Source organism: Hypanus sabinus, chromosome 24 (assembly GCF_030144855.1).
Source record: "Hypanus sabinus isolate sHypSab1 chromosome 24, sHypSab1.hap1, whole genome shotgun sequence".
Classification (NCBI taxonomy): domain Eukaryota; kingdom Metazoa; phylum Chordata; class Chondrichthyes; order Myliobatiformes; family Dasyatidae; genus Hypanus; species Hypanus sabinus.
This window is the reverse complement of record NC_082729.1, coordinates 29,672,027-29,695,879: the sequence shown is the minus strand read 5'-3', so window position 1 is coordinate 29,695,879 and position 23,853 is coordinate 29,672,027. Positions and strand designations below refer to the sequence as shown.

At 45.2% G+C, this 23,853-nt stretch overlaps 2 protein-coding genes across 4 annotated transcripts in view; one reads left to right on the top strand and one right to left on the bottom strand.

Annotated features, from left to right (window-relative positions):
• Window positions 1-23,853, top strand: part of LOC132380605 (zinc finger protein 432-like) — a 49,436-nt gene that overhangs the window by 1,146 nt on the left and 24,437 nt on the right. Inside the window, exon 1 of one of the 2 annotated variants that reach the window (XM_059949532.1) lies at window positions 8,310-8,402. The exons of the other annotated variant lie outside the window; for it this stretch is intronic. The gene's annotated coding sequence lies outside the window, so the exon portion shown is untranslated. Of the gene's footprint in view, window positions 1-8,309; window positions 8,403-23,853 lie in introns of those variants that run through there. 2 annotated transcript variants of the gene reach the window in all.
• LOC132380604 (zinc finger protein 420-like) lies at window positions 59-23,514 on the bottom strand. 2 transcript variants are annotated; one of them, XR_009507820.1, is made up of 3 exons: window positions 23,177-23,496; window positions 18,633-18,829; window positions 59-1,932 (listed from the first exon to the last, which is right to left on the bottom strand). XR_009507820.1 is itself a non-coding variant. In XM_059949528.1 (3 exons), exon 3 carries the CDS (start codon window positions 12,082-12,084, stop codon window positions 10,477-10,479), a length of 1,608 nt encoding a protein of 535 aa, XP_059805511.1. In that variant the 5' UTR covers window positions 12,085-12,456; window positions 18,633-18,829; window positions 23,177-23,514; the 3' UTR covers window positions 10,255-10,476. The 2 variants fall into 2 exon arrangements, 1 of the variants encoding a protein (XP_059805511.1); XM_059949528.1 differs by lacking the exon at window positions 59-1,932 and adding an exon at window positions 10,255-12,456 and having other exon boundaries at window positions 23,177-23,514.

Sequence of the window (23,853 nt, the reverse complement as noted above, 5' to 3'; positions counted from 1 at the left end):
TTCTTAATTCATCCTTCCTCGTACGTTAGGGCATAGTAGTGTCGTGACAATGGCCCCGGGGACAGTGTTTTGTAGTATGGGTGAGTGTGGGAATTCTGGCAGACCTCCCGGGTGCACCGAGATGCAGCTCCTGAGAAAACGTTTGAGGAGCTGGAGCGGTAGGTCGGTGACCTTCTGATCATACGGGAGAATAAGGAGGTGATAAATAGGAGGTAGAGGGAGGTCGTCACGTCAAGGTTGCAGAAGACAGGTAACTAGGTGACTGCCAGGCGAAGGAAGGGAAATGCACAGCAAGTACAGACTCAATAGTAAGTATACCACTTTAGATACTGTCGAGAGGGACGACCTACCGGGGGCGGGGAGGGGGAGGAGCTCGGAGCCACAGTGATAGGGTCACTGGATCTGGGTCTGGTGCCGCAGTTCAGGAGAGCAGAGAGGTCAAGAGGACTGCAGTGGTGATAGGAGATTCCACAGTCAGAGGAACAGACACCAAATTCTGTTCCGTTAGAAACACCCGGATGGGATGTTGCCTCCAGGGGCCAGGATTAGGGATGTCTCAGATCAGTTCCACGACATTTTCGAAGGGGAAGGTAAGCAGTTAGAAATCTTCATACATATTGCCACCAATGACATCAGTAGATAAGGTGAGGAGTTCCTGAAGAGAGATTAGGTAGAATGCTGAAAAACACGAACTCCGGGTAGTAATCTCTGAACTGCTGCCCATGCCAAGCGCCCGTCAGGGTAAGAACGGCATAATTTGGCGGGTGCAGGCAAGGCTGAGGAATTGGTGCAGGGGGCATGGGTTCAGATTTATGGATCATTGGGATCTCCTCTGGGGCAGATACGACCTGTACAAAAAGGATGGGTTCACCTCAACCCGAGAGGGATCAATATCCTTGCGGAAAGTTCTGCTAGAGTTGTTCAGGAGGGTTTAAACTACTTCGGCAGGGTGGGAAGCAAAGTGACAGTGCTGAGGGTGAGGTAGTAGGTTTACAGACAGAGGCAGTGTGAGACTGCTAGCAAGGACAGGCTGTTGATAGGACAAAACTGCCGTCAACATAAGGAGTTGCAAAGTAAAAGGTACATAAGGGAGATGAACTTGTAGCACAGTTAGAGACTGGCATTACTGATTCATGGCTGAAAGAAGATTATAGCTGGGAGCTTAACATTCAAGGATACAAATTGCATCATAAAGGACATGCAGGTTGTCAGAGAGGGTAGCATGGCTGTGTTAGTAAAAAAAATAAATAAGATCATTAGAAAGAGGTGACGTGGGTCAGCAATTTTGGATCATTGTGGGTAGACCTAAGGAACAACGACAAGGTAAAAAGCCCCTTATGTGTATTCCCCAAACAGCCCCCCAAACAGTAGTGAGGAAATGATCTACAAATTAGTAGTAGTAGTAGGTACTCTACTGATCCTGAATGGGAAATTATTTCATTTCAGCAGCAACATTTAAAAACGCACGTAGCAATAATAAAGATAGAATAAAATTAACTAATGATAAAGTCCAGAATAATACACACAATAATAATTTACCAATGTGTAATACTGTGCAATAATAATGTAGGAACTAATAAACCAGAGACTATTGTACTATGATGTGTGTTCTCCTGTCATACAGAGATGAACTTTGGATATGCTTCATGCACTTATTAGGTAAGATTTTTTGTTAACAATCCTTGTGACAGTGGAGCCTGTTTGAAAGGGTGCTCTGTTGCTTATTCAGTCGGTCATGGAGACGATGTACCGGATTGTCCATAATTGTCACACGGGCCTTCAGTATCCTGGGGCTGATACCGTCCGATCCTGTAGCCTTGCCTTGATGTTGTCTCCCCAGCTGTCTCTTAACCTGACCTGGAGTCACAGTCAGGCAGGGGAGCCTGGTCATCCCCATGGAGGCAGGATACTCCAGAGTTGGTGGGCACTCACCTGAGGAAGAAAACATGCCAAAAGAGCGATGTTACAGTAGTCATGGGGGATTTCAATATGTAGGATTGAAGATGTGCTGGATTCCAAGAGGAGGAATTTCTAAAATGCCTAAGAAATGGATTTTCAGAGCAACTCTAGGGGATCAGCTATTCTGGCTTGGGTGTTGTGCAATGACCCAGAAATAATTAGAGTGCTTAGGATAAAGGAACCCTTAAGGGTCAGTGATCATAATATGATAGAATCTGACAAGGAGAAGCTAAAGTCAGATGTATCAATATTACAGTGGATTAAAGGGGATTACAGAGCCATGAGAGAGGTGCTGGCCAAAATTGTTTGGAGAAGAACACTGGCAGGGATGACAGCAGAGCAGCAATGTCTGGAATTTCTGGAAGTGATTCAGAAAGCACAGGATATATACATCCCAAAGAGGAAGAAGTATTCTGAAGGCGAAATGACACAACCGCGGCTAACAAGAGAAGTCAAAGTCAACATAAAAGCCAAAGAGAGGGCAAATATTGGTGGGAAGTTAGTGGATTGGGAAGTTTTTTAAAGCTACAGCGGCTAAAAATTCATTTAAGGAGAAGATGGAATATGAAAGTAAGCTAGCCAATAATATTAAAGGGGATACCAAAACTTTCTTCAGATACACAAAGTGTAAAAATAGAGGCGAGGGTGGATATTGGACCGCTGAAAAACGATGCTGCAGAAGAAATAATGGGGGACAAGGAAATAGCTGACGAACTGAGCAAGTATTTTTCATCAGTCTTCAATGTGGAATAATATGCTAGAAGTTTGGGAGTGTCCGGGGTGAGAATTGAGTGAAGTTACCATTACTTGAGAGCAGGTTCTTGGGAAACTGAAGGTAGCTAGATAACCTGGACCAGATGGTGAATAATCTTGAGTTGGCTGAAGAGATTGTCAAGGTGTTAGTAATGATATTTTAAGAGTTCCTACATTCTGGAATGGTTCTGGAAGACTGGAAAATTGAAAGCGTCGCTCTGCTTTTCAAGAAGGGAGAGAGGTAGAAAAAGGAAATTACAGGCCAGTTCATCCGACTCAGTAGTTGGGAAGATGTTGGAGTCAATGTTAAAGATCATAATAGATATTGTTTCCTCAAGAGAAAATCTTGCCTAACAAATCTGATGGAATTCTTTGAAGAAATAACAAACAAGATCACACCAAGGTTGGGGCGATGACACAAAGGATGGGAGTGTTGTGGATAGTGTGGAGGGCTGTCAGAGGTTACAACGGGACATTGATAGGATGCAAAACAGGGCTGAGAAGTGGCAGATGAAGTTCAACCCAGATAAGTGTGAAGTGGTTCATTTTGTTAGGTCAAATATGATGGCAGAATATTGTCAGGTAGGGGTAAGACTCTTGGCAGGGTGGAGGATCAGAGGGATCTTGGGGTCCAAGTCCATAGGACGGTCAAAGCAGCTGTGCAGGTTGACCGTGGTTAAGAAGCAATATGGTATATTGGCCTTCATTAATTGAATTTAGGAGCCGAGAGGTAATGTTGCAGCTATATAGGACCCAGGTCAGACCCCACTTGGAGTACTGTGCCCAGTTCTTGTCGCCTCAGTACAGGAAGGATATGGAAGCCATAGAAAGGGTGCAGAGATTTACGAGGATGTTGCCTGGATTGGGGCGTATGCCTTATGAAAACAGGTTGAGTGCACTCAGCCTTTTCTCCTTGGAGCGACAGAGGATGAGAGGTGACCTGATAGAGGTATGTAAGACGATGAGAGGCATTAATCATGTGAATAGTCAGAGGCTTTTTCCCAGGGCTGAAATGGTTGCCACAAAAGGACACAAGTCTAAGGTGCTGGGGAGTAGGTACAGAGATGTCAGGGGTAAGTTTTTTACTCAGAGTGATGAGTGTGTGGAATGAGCTGCCAGCAACGGTGGTGGAGGCGGGGACTTTTGGATAGGTACATGGAGCTTAGAAAAACAGAGGACTATAGGTAAGCCTAGTAATTTCTAAGGTAGGGACATGTTCGGCACAACTTTGTGGGCCAAAGGGCCTGTATTGTGCTGTAGGTTTTCTATGTTTCCATGTTTTTTTAGACAAAGGAAAATGGATGGTGAACTCAGCTATGGTCAGTGGTAGTTCTTTTTGACTTTCTCGTTGGAGATCGTTAATGTGTGGGACATTTGTAGTGTAGGTCACTTGTTCCCCAAGACCGAGGTGTTCATAATCATTGCCAGAATAGAGTAAACAGTGATCTCACTTAGCAGAAGGATCCAGAATCAGATGATATTTAACAAAAGAGATTTGCTAAAGAACCAAACGTAGCACACTTTAATTCACTGGATGTCCAACTCATTATTTTTAGGCCTCAATCTCAACTATTCCCATTAGCTACGGAGGTATGGACATCAGTTATTCTGAACGTCGGACCTGAATCTCAATGTTCCACTTCAATTGGGGGAAAATCACATTATTTACTTATCTGAAAGTTACATTATAAATACTTCATGCGAGATAAACGCAGAACTATTTCTTTTTGTCCATGTCCCAAATGCTTAGATTTATATATCAAGATGTTAACTGTGCCTTGGAGGCACAACTTTGGACTCTCGGCACCTGCACTCTTGATTTACGTGTGCAGCTCAGAGATTTCTGGTTAAGAACAGCGCCATTGAAAATGTTCAAAAGCATTGCCTTCTCTCTGCAATCCTATCTTCTCTCTGTACCATCCTAAAAATCTTTTAAGAGTCACAGAGGAGTACAGCACAGAAATAAGTCCTTCAACTCAACCAGTCTGTGCTGAAACAATTTAATGGGATGTCTCCTCCCATCGAACTGCACCGGGACCATAGCCCTCCATGTCACTACTATCCATGTACCTATCCAAACCTCTCTTAAATATTGAAATCGAGCTCACGTGCACCAGTTGTACCAGCAGTTCATTCCACTCTCACAACTCTCTGAATGAAAAGTTGCCCCTCATGTTTCCCTTTTAAACTTCTCACCTTTCACCCTTCGTCCATGACCTCTGGTTATAGTCCCACCCAACTTCAGCCAAGAAAGTCTGCTTGCATTTTCCCTATTACTACTTCTCATAATTTTGTACACTTCCACCAAATCTCCGAACTTCTAAAGAATTATAGACCTAAGCTATTCAATCTTTCCTATGACTCAGGTCGTCCAGACCTGGCAGCACCCTCCTAAATTTTCTCAGCACTCTTTCAACCTTGTTCACATCTTTCCTGTAGGTAGGTGACCAAAAGTGCATACAATTCTCCAAATTAGGTCTCACCAAATTCGTTAACAATTTCAACATAACATCCCATCTTCTTTAGTCAATGGCATTGATTTATGAAGGCCAATGTGCCAAAAGCGACTTTTTACAACCCTAACTGTATTGCCACTTTCAACGAATTATGGATATGTATTCCTAGATCCCTGTGTTCTACCACACTCCTCAGTGCTCTACTGTTCACTGTGTAAGGCCTAACCTATTTGGTCCTGCTGAAGTGCAACACCTCACACTTGTCTGCACTAAATTCCATCTGCCATTTTTCAGCCCCTTGTTCCCACTGATACAGATCCCTCTGCAAGCCATGATAGCCTTCCTCACTGTCCACTACACCCCCAATCTTGGTGTCATGAACAAATTTGCTGATCCAGATAACCACATTACCATCCTGATCATTGATATACTTGACAAACATCAAAGACCCAGCACCAATCCCGGCAGCACACCACTAGTAACAGACCTGCAGTTAGACAGGCAACTCTCTATCACCATTCTCTGACTTCTCCCACTAAGTCCAGTTTACTACCTCACCCTGAATGCAGAGCAACTGAAGCTTCTTGACCAGCCTCCCATGCAGGATGTAGTCAAATGCTTTCCATTTAGACAACATCCACTGCCTTACCATCATCCATTTTTCTGGCACCTTCTTTGAAAAACACTATAAAATTGGTTAGACATGACCTATATAAACTGTATAAAATTGGTTAGCACAAAGCCATGCTGACTATCCTTAACCAGCCCAAGTCTTTCTCAGTTCTTATATATCAAGTCCCTTAGAATACTTTCCAATAACTCGGCCACAACAGATGTCTGACTCCAGGTTTCTGTTTAGAGCCTTTTTTAAACGGTGGAACAACACTGGCTATCCTCCAACCCTCTGCTACCTCTCCTGTCGCTAAGGATGCTTTAAAAATCTCTGCTCGGACCCCAGCAACTTCTGAACTTGCCCACTATAAGGTTCTAGAGGGACACCTTTTCAGGCCCTGAGGATTAGTCCACCCTGATTTGCCCCAGGGTAGCAATCTCCTCTTCCTCCTCTGTAATCTGTACAGGGTCTGTGAGGTTGATGCCGCTTTGCCTCACTTCTATAGACTCTGTGTCCATCTCCAGAGTAATCACAGATGCAAAGATTTCATTTAAGATCTCTCCCATTTGTTTTGGCTCCACAAATGAATACCATTCTGGTCCTCCAGAGGACCCACTTTGACCCTTGCAGCCCCATTGCTCTTCACATATCTGTAGAATCCCTTGGGATTTTTCTTTACCTTGTCTGCTAGAGTAACTTCATCCCTGCTTTTAGCCTTCCTGAATTTTTTATTGTGTTCTCTTTCATTTCCTTCATTCCGTAAACACTTCATTTGTTCCTACTTGCCTGTACCTGCTATGCACCTTTCTTCTCTTAACCAGGGCCTCAGTATCTCTTGAAAACCAAGGTTCCCTACACTTGTCATCTTTACCTTTTATTCTGACAGGCACATACAAGCTTTGTACTCTGAAAATTTCCTTTTTCAAGGCTTCCCACTTTCCAAGTCCACCTTTGCCACAAAACAGCCAGTCCCAATCCACACCAGCCAGATAATTTTCGATACCATCAAAATTTAGAATCTCAATCCATGTACGGGATCTATCTTTTTTATTTGAGATTAATGCCATTGTTGTCACTGGATACAGGGTTCCCCTATACATACTTCTGTCACCTGTCCTGTCTTATTCCCTTACAGCAGATCCAGCAACGCACACCCTCTCATTGGAACTTCTATGTACTGATGAAGGAAACATTCCTGAACACACCTGGCAAACTCTATCCCATCCAGTCCTTTTGCAGTATGAGATTCCCAGTCAATAGGTGAAAAGTTAAAATCTTGTACAAGTGTTGGAAGCACTGAAGAATGGGGAGCATAGTAAGGGTGGATGTGGCTGAGTTGGGAAAGTATTAAAGTAATTAGAAGGGTAAAGTGGTGTCCCAATATACAGTGGTAGCATTGAAGATTAGTGAAAACCTCAAGAAATATTATATTAATAGTTGCCCAGGGTCTGATGAGATGACTCCCAGAGTGCCATGGGAAACAACAGAGGAGAGTGTTGGAGCCCTGATGAAGATGATAAATATTGACTGGCTACAACTGAGGTGCCAGGTGACTAGAAGACATCAAACATGTGATCTGAGTTCTCCAGCTCCTTAACTTGGCCTGTTAGAAGCTGCAGGTGAATACCTCAGGGCCACCGGATGTCTCCCAGCCTTCAGACACCTCGCAAGAGGAGCATTCCGCCATCTCATCTGGCATCCTCACTGTGGCCTCTCCTCACTGAAGCCTCAATTCCCTGTCCAATACCAGCCCACTCACTTAATTGCTGCTCCGCTTACACCCGAGTTCTTTTTTTTGGACCTTGCCAGATGCTTAATTATGCGCAATCCAAATGTCTCCTTGGGGGCTGTGGTGTGCAAAGTGCCAGCTACCCCACTCGCTGCTTTTAAACTCTCGCCCTCCACACAATCCAATATCTCCTCAACCACAATGATATTTTAGTGTTACAATGGAAATTATCTCTTCACTCCTTCAATAACAGGAAGACATTTGACGATGTCTATCTCCAAATTGCTGCTTTCAAATGTCACCCCTGCACTGAACACATGTCCAAGTTATCACTCCTATGACTGGTGTGGTACCAGACTAGCTATAATCTCCAATGCCACGTTCAAAGATCAATGGTATTCAAGTGCTGGTGAGTTGACATTCACAGCAGCAGTGATGAGTAGCAGTGTTTGGGATTATCATACACAATTCTTGTGCCGTTTCTATTCTGCAAAAAGTTTTAAAAAGGCATCAATGGGTGACGGACAACATTTCAGATGAGACAGTCTTAGTGTCTATCATGATCTCTGTCGTCACACTGTTACAGTGAGGCTCAACCCAAGCTAAGAGAACAAATCCTCATCTTCTATCTGTTCACGGTTCAGGCATCTGGACCCAGCTTCAAATTGCCCGCCTGTCTACCTGTCAGTATCATTATTGGACAATACTGCCTGTCGTCAATCTATGATGTGACTCACTGTGTCTTTGTCCATTGCTATAGCTTAAAAACTCTGAACACGTCTCACAGTTGTCCGAGGAGCACAAGGTATTTTACAGGGCTGCTCCTGAAGACTTTCTGGTCACTGTGACCCTGAGCTGATTGAGAGTGGTGAACTCGGCAATGGCACTGAAGGTCAGTGGGAGATGTTTTTGACTTTCTCATTGGAGACAATTGAAATTTGTAGTCAACGCAGGTTACTTGTTACCCAAGACAGTGGAGTTCGTTATCATTGCACACCCAGACGTTTAGCAGAGGACCCAAAAATCAGATGACGTTCAACGAAAGTGGTTTGCTAAAGAACCAAAATTAATGCAAAGATTTTGCTTATCCTGCGCAGCTCTAATTGGCATCTTAATTCACCTGAAATCGGATCCATTTTACGCCTCGATCTCAACCATTCCCGTTAGTGACCGAGGTATGGACATCAGTTACTCCTGGACATCGGGCCTGAATCTCAATGTCCACCCCAATGGGTAGAAAATGACATATCATACTTATCTTAAAGATTCATTATAAATTCTTCATTTGAGAGAAAGGCAGAACTATTTCGTTTTTTTCCTGTGTCCCAAAATCCTTAGATTTAGATATTAAGATCTCAGCTGTGCCTTGGATGTCCATCTCACCCATTTCTGGAGCCTCTTATCCACATACACACCTTTCGGCACAACTTCAGACCCTCAGCACCTGCACACTTGATCCACTGTGACAGTACATTCTGAAGCTCAGGGATTTTGGGGTAAGAACAGTGCCATTGACAGTGTTCACAAACCTGTCAAATAGTATCATTCAGTCAATGGCTTGAGTTATAGAGAAGTACAGCACAAAAATAGGCCCCTCAGCTCAGACAGTCCATGTCAAAACCATTTAAACTGCTTACTCCCATTGATCTGTGCCGGGACCATAGCCCTCAATGTCCCTACTATCCATGTACCTACCCAAACATCCCTTAAACGTTGAAATCAAGCTCACATACACCACTTGTCCTGGTAGCTCATTCCACATTCACACCGCTCTGAGTAAAGAAGTTTCATCTCATGTTCCCCTTAAACTTCTCACCAGCCAATTTAACACAGCAAGCTCCCAGGAGTAATGGGCATTGTGCGTGTCAGCAGTCAAAGTCAATTTATTTTTTCTGTCCGAATGTGGCTACTCTGTCATTCATATGCATGGCCCCCAGATTCCCTGCACATCATGTACTCTTATGGTTTAAAGGTTCATTTTATTGTCAAAGTATGCAATACAACTCTGACATTTGTCTTCTCCAGATAGCCACAAAATATACAAAGACCAGACATCAACTCAGCTCAAAACCAGAAAATCCCCCACACCCCTTCCCTACAGAAAAAGATAGCAGCAACAACAACCCTCTCTCACAGAGAAACCAGTGACGATAGCAACAAATCCCCAACCCCTCCCCACAGAAAAAGCAGTGACTAGAACAATCTCTGGTTTGCAAAAACAGCAACAGAAGCATTAAAACCCTCAGCCTCCCTCCTTCTCACACACAAAGACCACCCATCCATCAATGAGACACAAAAAAGAAAATGCCAAAAAACTAAAGAAGAACAATTTTAATGACAGTCCAATCATACAAATCTCAGAACCAATCACTGTCAAGAGCCCTGAACTCTGCCCTGTGCTGACCCGTCCCTGCTCTATCGAACACCCAACTCATGGTTCCATTATGACTTCAGACTTCAGAGGACTGTGGTGTATTCTGACAACCCATCTGTGTGAGACACAGACTTTTGGAAGAAGGGAGAATGACCCATAACTTTAAAATGAGCAGGGAATAAGGAGGTTCAGACAGTTGTGGAACTAAAACATGTCAGAAATAACTGCAGTCTTCTTCAGTCAGCAGGAAAACCGAGGGAAACATCTTCACCCACAGGGAGAGTGAGAGGAGAACAGCAGGGATAGGTTGAAAAGGACTGTTGTTGAACAGACAAGCTGGTTACTACTGTACACTGGATGTGTTATAAAATAGTTTAAAATAGAACTGATTTATTTGTCACAGATCCAGAATAATAAACTCCAGATGCATTAAAGTTGAACATCAGCAAAAGAAACTCCTGCAGTGCCCAGTGATTGAGCTGCAGAACTGGGTGTGATAACCAGCAGCAATAATTGCCGAGTTCAACATCAAGTCACTTTTCAACTTGCCACTGGATTCAGCAACCGTCATGGTTAAATATCCAGCAGGCAACTATTTCATATTTTTCCCAGTGTGAACTCGGTAGTGCGTCACAAGGTTGGACGACTGACTGAATCCCTTCCCACATTCAGAGCAGATGAACGGTCGCTCCCCAGTGTGAACTGACTGGTGTCTTTGTCGGCTGGATAAGGTAGTGAATCCTTTCCCACATTCAGAGCAGATGAACGGTCGCACCCCAGTATGAACTCGCTGGTGATTCCTCAGATAAGCTGAGTAACGAAATTTTTTCCCACATTCAGAGCAGGTGAACGGTTTCTCCCCTGAGTGAACTCGTTGGTGTTGCTTCAGTAGAGTTGAGTAAGGGAACCTCTTCCCACATTCAGAGCAGATGAACGGTCGCTCCCCAGTGTGAACTGACTGGTGTCTTTGTCGGCTGGATAAGGTAGTGAATCCTTTCCCACATTCAGAGCAGATGAATGGTCGCACCCCAGTGTGAACTCGCTGGTGAATCCTCAGATCAGCTGAGTAATGAAATCCCTTCCCACAGTCTGAGCAGATGAATGGCCTCTCCCCCGTGTGAACTAACCAGTGTCTCTGTAGATGGCTTAACTGTGTGTATCCCTTCCCACAGTCGGAGCAGGTGAACAGCCTTTCCCCAGTGTGAACTCGCTGGTGTTCCAGTAGGGAAGATGACCGAGTGAATCCCTTCCCACAGTCGGAGCATGTGAACGGCCTCTCCCCAGTGTGAACTCGCTGGTGTTCCAGTAGGGAAGATGACCGAGTGAATCCCTTCCCACAGTCTGAGCAGGTGAACGGCCTCTCCCCAGTGTGAACTCGCTGGTGTTCCAGTAGGGAAGATGACCGAGTGAATCCCTTCCCACAGTCTGAGCAGGTGAACGGCTTCTCCCCAGTGTGAACTCGCTGGTGTAAATGTAGGTAGGATGGCCGAGTGAATCCCTTCCCACATTCAGAGCAGATGAACTGCCTCACTCCTGTGTGAACGGACTGGTGGAGCTTCAGCTGAAATGACCGAGTGAATCTTTTCCCACAGTCTGAACAGGCGAATGGTTTCTCTCCAGCGTGAACTCGCTGGTGTTCCAGTAGGGAAGATGACTGAGTGAATCCCTTCCCACAGTCTGAGCAGGTGTACAGCCTGTCCCCAGTGTGAACTTGCTGGTGTTTCAATAGGGAATTTGGCCGAGTGAATCCCTTCCCACATTCAGAGCAGGTGAAAGGCCTCACTCCTGTGTGAACGGACTGGTGGAGCTTCAGCTGAAATGACCGAGTGAATCGCTTCCCACAGTCTGAACAGGCGAATGGTTTCTCTCCAGTGTGAACTAACTGGTGGTTCAGTAGGGAAGATGACTGAGTGAATCCCTTCCCACAGTCTGAGCAGGAGTACAGCCTGTCCCCAGTGTGAACTTGCTGGTGTTGCAATAGGGAAGATGACCGAGTGAATCCCTTCCCACAGTCTGAGCAGGTGAAAGGCCTCTCCCCAGTGTGAACGGACTGGTGGAGCTTCAGCTGAAATGACCGAGTGAATCGCTTCCCACAGTCTGAACAAGCAAATGGTTTCTCTCCAGCGTGAACTTGCTGGTGTTTCAATAGGGAAGGTGACTGAGTGAATCCCTTCCCACAGTCTGAGCAGGCGAACGCCATCTACCCAGTGTGCACTGTATGTGGGCTGAGTGAGTGAATCCCTTCCCAGACACAGAACTGGTGAATGGCCTCTCACCCGTGTGAATTTTCTGACAGATCTTCAGTTTGGATGACAGAATGAATTGCTTCCCAAAGTTAGAACAGGTGAACCTCTCGGTATCTTCAGGCTGGATGACTGAACAGAGCCCTCCCACACGCAGAGCTTCTTCCTAGTGTAAGCTCACTGTGGGTCAGGTGAGTGAATGAATCTGGTCCCGCTCACAGAGCAGGTGAAAGATCTCTCCGCACAGTGAACTCACTGGAGTGTCTGTGGGTTGACTGAGTGAGCTTTTGTTTGAGATTCCCGGATACAAATTCTTTGTCGTCTCTAACCTGTAAAAAGATTCACAAAATACATCAACGTGTGAAGGACAGCATTTCCAATTCGATCATTTTAGTCTCAACGGTGAGCTCTGTTGTCACACGGTTGTACCAAGGTTCAACCTAAGTTGGAGGAACAACTCATCTTCTAACTGGGCACGGCCGAGGCATCTGGACTGACCATCAGACAACAGAAAATCTGCAGATGCTGTAAATCAAAGTAATACACACAAAACACTGAAGGAACTCAGCAGGCTGGCAGCATCTATGGAAAATAATAAACAGTCCCCATTTCAGGCCGAGATCCTTCAGCAGGACTTTTGTCATCTGGTCTGACCATCAAGTTCTCCGACTTTTTTTCTGTTGGGATCAGAATGGGTCAGTTCTGCCGATCTTCAATCTGTGACTTGGCTCAGTCTGTCTCTTCCCATCGGGATAATTTCAAGATCTGGTCATGTCCCAGAGTGCCACAAAGAGCACATGATTGATCCTGGAGACATTCTGATTAGTCTGACCCCCCCCCCCCCCCCCCCGTGGTGACTGATGGTGGTGAATTCACTGACAGCAATGTCAGTGGATAACATGGGAGGGCAGCATTTCTCATTAGAGTGTGGCACTGTTGTGATGTGAAAGCTGCAGGTCACTTGCTACCCAGGACAAAGATGGCAGATATCATTACGTATCCAGCAAGAATGGGACAAAACATATTCTCACGGGTAGAAAGAAGGGGGAGAACATAGATGATTTTATTCATTACCTTTCAATGCTAACTGGCTCTTTCATTCCCTGGAAGGCCTTGGAGATGAACTCAATCATATTTTTCTTTTGAGTTCCTAATCCTTGGATTTAGAGAGTTGGAGCTTGGCAGTGTTTAGGAGATGCATGCTCTCATTCCCTTTCCCCGCTTTTCCAAACACGCCCTACGGACAAGGCAGGGAAAACGCTGGAAGTGTCTCCCTCGACGGCCTCATTACCCAGTAAACCCCACGAGCGAGACACTAGTCTCGCTGCAGTCATGATAGCAGATTCCACAATCACAGGAACAGGAACAAGTCTCAGTGGACGCAATAGAGACACCCACGTGCCAGTGTCAGGGATGTCTCTGATCAGGTCCACAGCTTTCTACGGGGGAGGGCGAGCAGCCAGAAGCCTTGGTACATATTGGCACCAATGACGTAGGTAGAATCCCTGGATTTCTGTCTGTGCTATACCCCAGTGAGGGTAAGAACAGGATGTTTTGGCAGGCGAATGCGTGACTGAGGAACTGGTACAGGATCATTTGGATCATTGGGACCTCTACTGCGGAAATAATGACTTGTAGGAGACGGGTTTCACCTGAACCCGAGGAGGATCAATATCCTTGTGGGCAGATTTGCGAGAGATGTTCAGGAGGGTGTCAACTAATTTGACAGGGGGATGGGAGCCGGAATGCTTAGGATGAAGTAGTTTGTTTACAAACGGGCACTGAGCAGCACGGCTGCTGGCAAGGAGAGGCTAATGATAGGGAAAAAATCCCATCAGCAGAATAAATTGCAATGTCAAAGGTGATCAAAATCAAAAAGTGTGAATACAGGACTGAAGGTGTTATACGTCAATATGTGCGGTATATGGAATGAGGTAGAGAAATTGTAGCACGCTTACAGACTGGCATTATGATGTCATGGGTATCACTGAATCATGGCTGAAAGAACATTAGTCATGAAAGATGTCCAAGAATGAACATTGTATCGAACATAGAACAGCACAGTACAGGCCATTCGGCCCACAATGTTGTGCTGGTCCTTAAACCCTGCCTCCCATATAAACCCCCCCACCTTAAATTCCTCCATATACCTGTCTAGTAGCCTCTTAAATTTTACTAGTGTATCTGCCTCCATCACTGACTCAGGCAGTGCATGCCATGCACCAACCACTCTCTGAGTGAAAAAGCTTCCTCTAATATCCCCCCTTGAACTTCCCACCCCTTACTTAAAGCCATGTCCTCTTGTACTGAGCAGTGGTGCCCTGGGGAAGAGGCACTGACTGTCCACTCTATCCATTCATCTTAATATCATGTCTCTACTCATCCTCTTTCTCTCCAAAGAGTAAAGCCCTAGCTCCTTTAATCTCTGATCACAATGCCTACTCTCTAAACCAGGCAGCATCCTGGTAAATCTCCTCTGTACCCTTTCCAATGCTTCCACATCCTTCCTATAGTGAGGTGACCAGAACTGGACACAGTACTCCAAGTGTGGTCTAACTAGAGTTTTATAGAGCTGCATCATTACCCAGCGACTCTTAAACTCTATCCTTTGACTTATGAAAGCTAACACTCCATAAGCTTTCTTAACTATCCTATCTACCTGTGAGGCAACTTTCAGGGATCTGTGGACATGTACCCCCAGATCCCTCTGCTCCTCCACACTCCCAAGTATCCTGCCATTTACTTTATACTCTTTGGAGTTTGTCCTTCCAAAGTGTACCACCTCACACTTCTCCGGACTGAACTCCACCTGCCGCTTCTCAGCCCACTTCTGCATCCTATCAATGTCTCACTGCAATCTTTGACAATCCTCTACACTATCCACAACACCAGCAACCTTTGTGTTGTCTGCAGACTTGCCAACCCACCCTTCTACCCCCATATCCAGGTCGTTAATAAAGCACGAAAAGTAGAGGTCCCAGAACAGATCCTTGTGGGACACCACTAGTCACAACCCTCCAATCCAAATGTACTCCCTCCACCATGAACCTCTGCTTTCTGCAGGCGCCAATTCTGAATCCACCTGGATCGCATGCCATCTGACTTACTAAAATCCAATCAACTGCACTACACTCATCTATATGCCTGGTCACCTCCTCAAAGAACTCCATCAGGCTTGTTAGACACGATCTGCCCTTCACAAAGCCACGCTGACTGTCCCTGATCAGACCATGATTCTCTAAATGCCCATAGATTCCATCTTTTCTAAATGCTTTCCCACCACAGACGTAAGGCTCACTGGTCTATAATTACCTGGAATATCTCAACTACCATTTCTGAACAAGGAGACAACATTCGCCTCCCTCCAATCCTCCGGCACCATTCCCATGGACAAGGTCATAAAGATCCGAGCCAGAGGCTCAGTAATCTCTTCCCTCGCCTCATGGAGCAGCCTGGGGAATATTCCGTCAGGTCCCGTAATAATGTATTTTAACAACTCCAACACCTCTTCTCCTTTAATATCAACCTGCTCCAGAACATCAAACTCACTCATATTGTCCTCACCGTCATCAAGTTCCCTCCCATTGGTGAATACCGAAGAGAAGTATTCATTGAGGACCTCGCTCACTTCCACAGCCTCCAGGTACATCATCCCACCTTTATCTCTAATCGATCTTATCTTCACTCCTGTCAACCTTTTGTTCTTCACATAATTGAAGAATGCCTTGGGGTTTTCCTTTACCCCACTTGCCAAGGCCTTCTCATATCCCCTTCTTGCTCTCCTCAGCCCCTTCTTAAGCTCTTTTCTTGCTACCCTATATCCCTCAATGGCCCCATCTGATCCTTGCTACCTAAACCTCATGTATGCTGCCTTCTTTCATCTGAGTAGATTTTCCACCTTACTTGTCACCCATGGTTCTTTCACCCTACCATTCTTTATCTTCCTCATCGGGACAAATTTATCCCTAACATCCTGCAAGAGATCCTTAAACATCAACCACATGTCCATAGTACATTTCCCTGCACAAACATCATCCCAATTCACACCCGCAAGTTCCAGCCTGATTACCTCATAATTTGCCCTTCCCCAATTAAAAATGTTCCCGTCCTCTCTGATTCTATCCTTTACCATGATAATGCTAAAGGCCAGGGAGTGGTGATCACTGTCCCCCAGATGCTCACCCACTGAGAGATCTGTGACCTGACCCGGTTTGTTACCTAATACTAGATCTAATATGGCATTTCCCCTAGTCGGCCTGTCAACATACTGTGACAGGAATCCGTCCTGGACGCACTTGACAGATTCTACCCCGTCTAAACCATTGGAACTAATCAGGTGCCAATCAATATTAGGGAAGTTAAAGTCACCCATGATAACAACCCTATTATTTTTGCACCTTTCCAAAATCTGCCTCCCAATCTGCTCCTCGGTATCTCTGCTGCTACCAGGGGGCCTATAGAATACTCCCAATAGAGTAACTGCTCCCTTCCCGTTCCTGACTTCTATCAATACTGACTCGAAAGAGGATCCTGCTACAATACCCACCCTCTCTATAGCTGTATACTATCCCTGACCAGTAATGCCACCCTTCCTCCCCTTCCCCACCCCTCTATCCCTTTTAAAGCACTGAAATCCAGGAATATTGAGAGTCCATTCCTGCCCTGGTGCCAGCCAAGTCTCTGTAATGGCCACTACATCATAATTCCAAGTATGAACCAAGCTCTTATTGGAGTATAAAAATATTATGGAGTATAAAAGTTGTATTATTTGCTGTGTAACCAAAACTATGTAGTCAGCTTTGAAACTTGCTATTTGCTATGCATGTACCCAATTTAGCAGGAGAATGAAGTATTAAGAATGTAAACTTGCTATTTGCTAGAGAATGAAATCTTAGGAATGTAAAAAACAATGGTGTGTTAATGAGAGGTAGCTAAAGAGATGTAGATTAGAACATTGCTCAGTTCTGAGATTGCTATTTGCTATGCATGTACCCAATTCAGTAGGAGAATGAAATCTTAAGAATGTAGAAGACAATGGTGTGTTAATGAGAGGCAGCTAAGAGATGTAGATTAGAACATGATTAAGTCAATGGGACATACCTGTGGTAGTGTGGTACTTGTGAAACTGGACCAGGATTTTGCTATAAAAAATGCTGTGTCCACGGATCGGTGGGCAATCAGCGACTAGCTCAATGACTGTCTCAGCTTTGATTTGCAAATTAAAGTTTAACCCTTCTTGAAGAATCTTCTGCGTCTCTTGGGCATTTCTGGGGCACGAGAAACCACGACACTCTCAGTTCATCACCTTTGTTCCTGATGCTTCTTGCATTGAAGTTCACACACTTTAGCGCTTCTACCTTACTACCTTTACACCCTTTATTCTGTTTCTCTTTCCTCAAAGCCTCTTCATATGCTAAATCTAGCTTTACCCCATGCACTATACTTGCAGCTCTCGCATGACCTTTATCCTCCTCCACCTCACCATCTGCTCTAACACTCTGCTTCCCCTCCCCCTGCAAATCGAGTTTAAACCCACCAGAGCAGCACTAGCAAACCTTCCCACAAGGATGTTAGTCCCCCTCCAGATCAGGTGCAACCTGCCCAGTCGGTACAGGTCCCACCTTCCCTAGAACAAGGCCCAATTGTCCAGAAACATGAAGCCCTCCCTCCTGCACCAACTTCTTAGCCACGTATTTAGCTGCATTATCTTCCTATTTCTAGCCTCACTAGCATGTGGCACATGTAGCAATCCTGAGACTGCAACCCTGGAGGTCCTGTCCTTCAACTTTGCACCTAACTCCCTAAATTCTCTTTGCAGGACCTCTTCCTTCTTCCTATCCACGTCATTGGTCCCTACATGGACCACGATATCCGGCTGCTCACCCTCCCCCTTGAAAATACTGAGAACTCGATCCGAGATATCTCAGACCCTGGCACCAGGGAGGCAACAGACCATCCGGGATTCTCAATTTCTTCCACAGAACCTCCTATCTGTCTCCCTAACTATCGAATCCCCTATCACTACTGTTCTCCTCTTTTCCCTCCTTCCCTTCTGAGCTGGGGGTCCAGTCTCGGTGCCAGAGACGCAAACACTGCAACTTGTCCCTGGTAGGTTGTCCCCACCAACAATATCCAACACGGTATACTTATTGTTGATGGGAACGGCCACAGGGGTGCTCTGCTCTTCCTGTCTATTCCCCTTCCCTCTCCTGACAGTTACCCAGCTACCTGACTCCTGACTCTTAGGGGTGACTATCTCCCTGTAATTCCTGTTTATTTCTGCCTCTGCCTTCCGAATGATCCGAAGTTCATCCAGCTTCAGTTCCCTGACATGGTTTATCAGGAGCTGCAGCTGGATGCACCTTTTGCAGGTGTAGTCATCAGGGACAACAGTGCTCAGCCTGACTTCCCACATACTGCAAACGGAGCACTCGATTGCCCTAACTGCTGCCTCCATTACCTATTCCTAAGCTAATTAGATCAATTAAAGCTTACCCGGCCTTACCTGACTGGGAGCAAGCTCGTCCTCAGCCTCTGCTCTCGAGCCAAAGCCTCCCACTACTCCGTCGCCCGCTCCGTTAATCTGCTCACTTTTTGAACTCTCCCGCTGTTCTCAGAGGCCGACCGTCACATGCTTGCGCAGTCGTGACCCGTTCAAACTGCCGAAGAAAGGACAGCCAGGCAGACAGAAGTTGCGTGGCTCTGTTGGTAAAAAATGAAATCAAATCACGACAAAGTCCATTAGGCCATTTGGCCCATCGAGTCTGCTCCACCATTTCATCATGGCTGATCCATTTTGCCTCTCAGCCCCAATCTCCTGTCTTCCCCCCCCCATATCCCTTTATGCCCTGACCAATCAAGAATCTATCAATCTCTATCTTAAAGTCTTTGCCTCCACAGCTGTCTGTGACAATGAAGTCCATTCACCATTCTCTGGCTTAAGAAATCCCTCCTCTTCTCCTTTTCAAAAGGACGCCCATCTATCCTGAGTCTCTGTCTTAGACTCTCGCACCATAGGAAACATCCTGTCCACTTCCACTCTATCGAGGCCTTTCACCATTCGATAGGTCACCCCTCATTCCCTGGATTCCAGTGAATACAAGCCCACAGCCATCAAATGCTCTTCATATGACAAACCATTCAACCCTTTTGAACCCTCTCCAGTTTCTAAGGGTGCAAAACTGTTCACAGAACTCCAGATGACGCCTCACCATAGAGTCTCATCATTACATCCTTTGTTTTTATATTCTAGTCCTCTTGAAATAGATGATAACATTGCATTTGCCTTCCTTACCACAGTCTCAATCTGCAAACTAGCGTTTAGGGAATCCTACACATCCATTTAGGTTTTTTTTGTATTTTCTCTCCATTTAGAAAATAGCCCACACTTTCATTTCTTCTACCAAGGTGCATGACCAGACACTTCCCGACACTGTATTCCATCTGCCATTCTTTACGCATTCTCCTAATATGTCTGTCCTTCTGTAGCCTCTCTACTTTCTGAAAACCACCTGCACCTCCACCTATCCTCGTATCGCCTGCAGACTTTGCAACAAAGCCATCAAATATGTCATCCAATTCACTGGCATATAACATAATAAGAACTGGTCCCAACACAGACCCCTGTGAAACGCTACTGGAACAGACTCCCTTTATTCCCACTCTTTGTCTCTGCCAATCAGCCACTGCTTTATCCATGCTGGAATCTTTCCTGTAATACCGTGGGCTCATAACTTGTTAAGAAGCCTCATGTGTGGGACCTAGTCAAAAGCCTCCTGAAAATTCAAGTACACAACATCAAACGAATCTCCTTTGTCTATCCTGCTAGTATTTTCTTCAAAGAATTCCAAGAGATTTGTCAGGCAAGATTTTCCCTTGAGAAAATCATGCTGACCACAGCCAATTTACCTGCAGACCTTTCAATTTCCCAAGAACCTTCTCACCAGTAATTGTAACTTCACACACTTCATGCCCCCTGATATCTGGAACTTCCAGCAGACTGTTTGAGACTTCAACAGTGAAGACTGAAGCAAAATATTTATTCAGTTCATCCAACGTTTCCTTGGCAACGCCGGTCCCATTACTGCCTTTCCAGTGCTGTTTTCCAGTGGTATCTATCCACTCTCACCTCTCTTTTAGATTTTCTGTATGTGAAGAAACTTTTGATCTGCTCTTTGGCTTTGACTTTACTTGTTAGCCTCGGCTGTGTAAGCTTGCCTTCAGAGTACCTCTTCCTCTTTGATAAACATATCCATATACATATCCTGTGCCTTCCGAATTGCTTCCAGAAATCCCAGGCACTGCTGCTCTGTTATCATCCCTGCCAGTGTTCTTTTCCAATCAACTCTGGTCAACTCTTCTCCTTCTCCAATCACAGGGTGATCATATTATTATCACTGGCCCCTAAGGGTTCTTTTACCTGAAGCTCTCTAATCACTTCCAGTCGTTGCATAACACCCAATCCAGAATAGCTGATTCCCTAGTGGGCTCAACCACAAGCTTCCTATGAGAATGCCATCTCATAGGCATTCTAGAAATTCCCCTGTTGGGATCTACACCAACCTGGTTTTCCTTCAAACTGAAATCCCCCATGACTATTGTAACATTGCCCTTTCGGCTGCATATTCTGTCCTCCATTGTAATTTGCAGACCACCTCCTTACAACTGTTTGGGGGTCCAAGGTGAGGAGGTTCTGAAGAGAGATTTGAGGGAGCTGGGTAGAAAGCTGAAAAACAGGAGCTGTGTCTCTGAATTGCTGCCTATGGCCAGCGCCACTCAGGGTATGAATAGGATGATTTGGCGGGTGAATACATGGCTGAGGAGCTGGTGCAGGGAATGGGGTTCAGCTTTATGGATCATTGGGATCTCGTCTGGAAAAGGCACGACCTGTACAAAAGGGACTAGCTACACCTGAACCCGAGGGGGTCCAATAACCTTACAGGCCGGTTGGCTGGAGTTGTTCGGCAGGGTCCATACTAATTTTGCCGGGAACTGGGAACTGGAGTGATAGTGTTGAGGATGAGGTAGTTGGCTTACAAACAGAGGCAGTGGGTTGTGAGACTCCTAGCAAGGAAAGGCTGATGACAAGACAAAATTGCAGTCAACAGGATGAGTTGAAAAGTTAAAAGCAGACAAAACTGAAAAGGGTAAATACAGGACCAAAGGTGTTATATTTGAATGCGTGTAGAATACGGAATAAGAAAGATGAGGTTGTAGCACAGATACAGATTGGCATGTATGATGTTGTAGGCATCAGTAAATCATGGCTGAAAGATTATAGCTGGGAACTTAAAGCTCAAGGATACACATCAAAAAGACAGGCAGGAAGGAAAGGGGGTGGCGTTGCTCTGTTGGTGAAAGATTACATCAAATCATTAGAAAGACGTGACATTGATCAGAAGGTGTTATGTCATTGTAGGTAGAGCTAAGGAACTGTAAAGGTAAAAAGACCCTGATGGGAGTTATATACAGATCCCAAAACAGATGTAAGAACATGGTCTGTAATGTTCAGCAGGAGATAGAAAATGGATGTCAAAAGGGCAATGAAGGTTTTCAGTACGCAGGCAGCTTGAGAAAATCAGGGTTGGTGCTGGATCCCAAGAGGGGGAGTTTCTAGAGTGGCTATGAGATTGTTTTTAGGGGAGCTCACGGTAGAGCCCACTAGGGGATCAACTATCCTGGATGGACTGTGGTGTATGAAAGTGGCACATGGTAAAATAGGCCGTAGTCAGCATGGTTTCCTAGGGGAAAAACTTGCCCAACAAATTTAATCAAATTCGTTAAAGAATCATCAAGAAGGATAGGTAGGGAGAATCAGTGGATGCTGTGCACTTGGATTTTCAGAAGGACTTTGACAAGGTGCTTAACAAGTTAAGAGCCAATGGTATTTCAGGAAAGATTGTAGCATGGGTACAGCATTGGCTGATTGGCAGGAGGCAGAGAGTGGGAAAAAATGGAGCCTTTACTGATTGGTTGCCAATGACTAGTAGTGTTCCACAGGGCTCTGTGTTGGAATTAGCCCATTTTGCATCATATGTCAATGATTTGGATGCCGAAGTTTGTGGATGATATGAAGACAGGTGCAGGGACAGGTGGCTTGAGGAAGTACAGGCTACAGAAGGATTTCAACAGATTAGGAGAATGGACAAAGTGGCAGATGGAATACAATGTTGGGAAGTGTCTGATCAGGCACTTTGGTAAAAGAAATAAAAGCGTAGAGACTACATTTTTGCAAATGGAGAGAAAATTCAAAATTCTGATTTGCAAAGTCTTCATCAGGATTCCCTAAAGGTTAATTTGCAAGTTGAGCCAGTGGTGAGGAAGGCAAATGTGATGTTACCATTTATTTCATGAGGACTAGAATATAAAAGCAAGGATGTAATGTTGAGGCTTTATAAAGCACTGGTGATGCCTCACGATGTATTGTGAGCAGTTTAGAGCCTTTTATCTAAGAAAAGATGTGCTGACATTGCAGGGGGTTCAAAGAAGGTTTACAAAAATAACTCCAGGATTGAGAGGCTTCTCATGTGAGGAGCATTTGATGTCTGAGCTTCTAACCACTGGAATTCAGAAGAATGAGGGGAGATCACGCTGAAACCTGTCGAATGTTGAAAGGCAGCAGGTGGAGTTCGATGGTGAGGGAGTCTAAAACCAGTGGACACAGTCAGAGAACGGAGATCAGGAGGAATTTCTTCAGCCAGAGGGTGATGAATCTTTGTGACCAAGTTCTTCGGGAATTCTTTGGAGACCAAATCACTGGAAGGCAGAGGTTGAAAGATTCTTGATTTGTCAGGGTATGAACTGATAAGGGGAGAAGGTAGGAGATCGGAGCTGAGAGGGAAAGTAACGGAGCAGACTCGATGTGCCAAATGGCCTAATTCTGCCCCATCTCCGATGGTCCTACCGACCCCGGTTCCAGCGATGCGCATGCACCTTGGCTCAACAGCCGAAAGCTCCCCGGGGCCCGAGGGCAGAACGTGAGACGGAGGGAACTCGGACCGGGTCCGGGCACCTGTGATGATAAACCTCCGACCAGGACCCTGTTCCTACCTGCCGCCGATTTTCCAGAGCCTTTTGTCCACTGAGCGCATGCGCGATTCTCAGGCCGCACTGCGGCATCTGCGCCTGCGCATTTGAACGCTGCCTCACCCGGGGGCGCATTCTGAAGCGCGGAGAACTCTGGGATGTTAGGTGCCATTAAAAGTATCTGGAAGCGGCGGCTCAAAGCGCAGCAGCTAAGCTCCCGCCTGCAATGTACTCATATCAACAGTGTTTCGAGAGATATTTCAGACTAAAAAAAACAACTTCGCATGCTCACCAACTTCAGTGTCTGCTCACGTATATCATAATATGTATATATGTATATCATAACATTCCCTTGTTATCAAAACAAAGAAAAGGAACAATTGTATTAATAATTAAACTCAATTTCTCTTGAGTCTGCTTTCCAGTATATTTTCATGGAGTGAACTTTCAAAGCATTCATTAATCATGCCTTATGTCTCTTATGCCTGACACAAATACATATCACTCCATTTTTTCCGTTTGTGTGAGCATATATACAAAATATGAAACATACTAAAATTCGGCTTTAACGTCAAACTTGAAACTACACAACCCAAATAGGATGTGGTCCTTCTTTGAGTAGAAACATGACATTAAAATACCAAATATTGTCACAGACTTATTGTTCTATTGGACATGTAATTACTCAATGTGGGACAAAG

Excerpts from the sequence above, each read along its gene's own strand:
- LOC132380604 (XM_059949528.1), bottom strand. The coding sequence starts at position 12,084 with ATGGCGTTCGCCTGCTCAGACTGTGGGAAGGGATTCACTCAGTCACCT.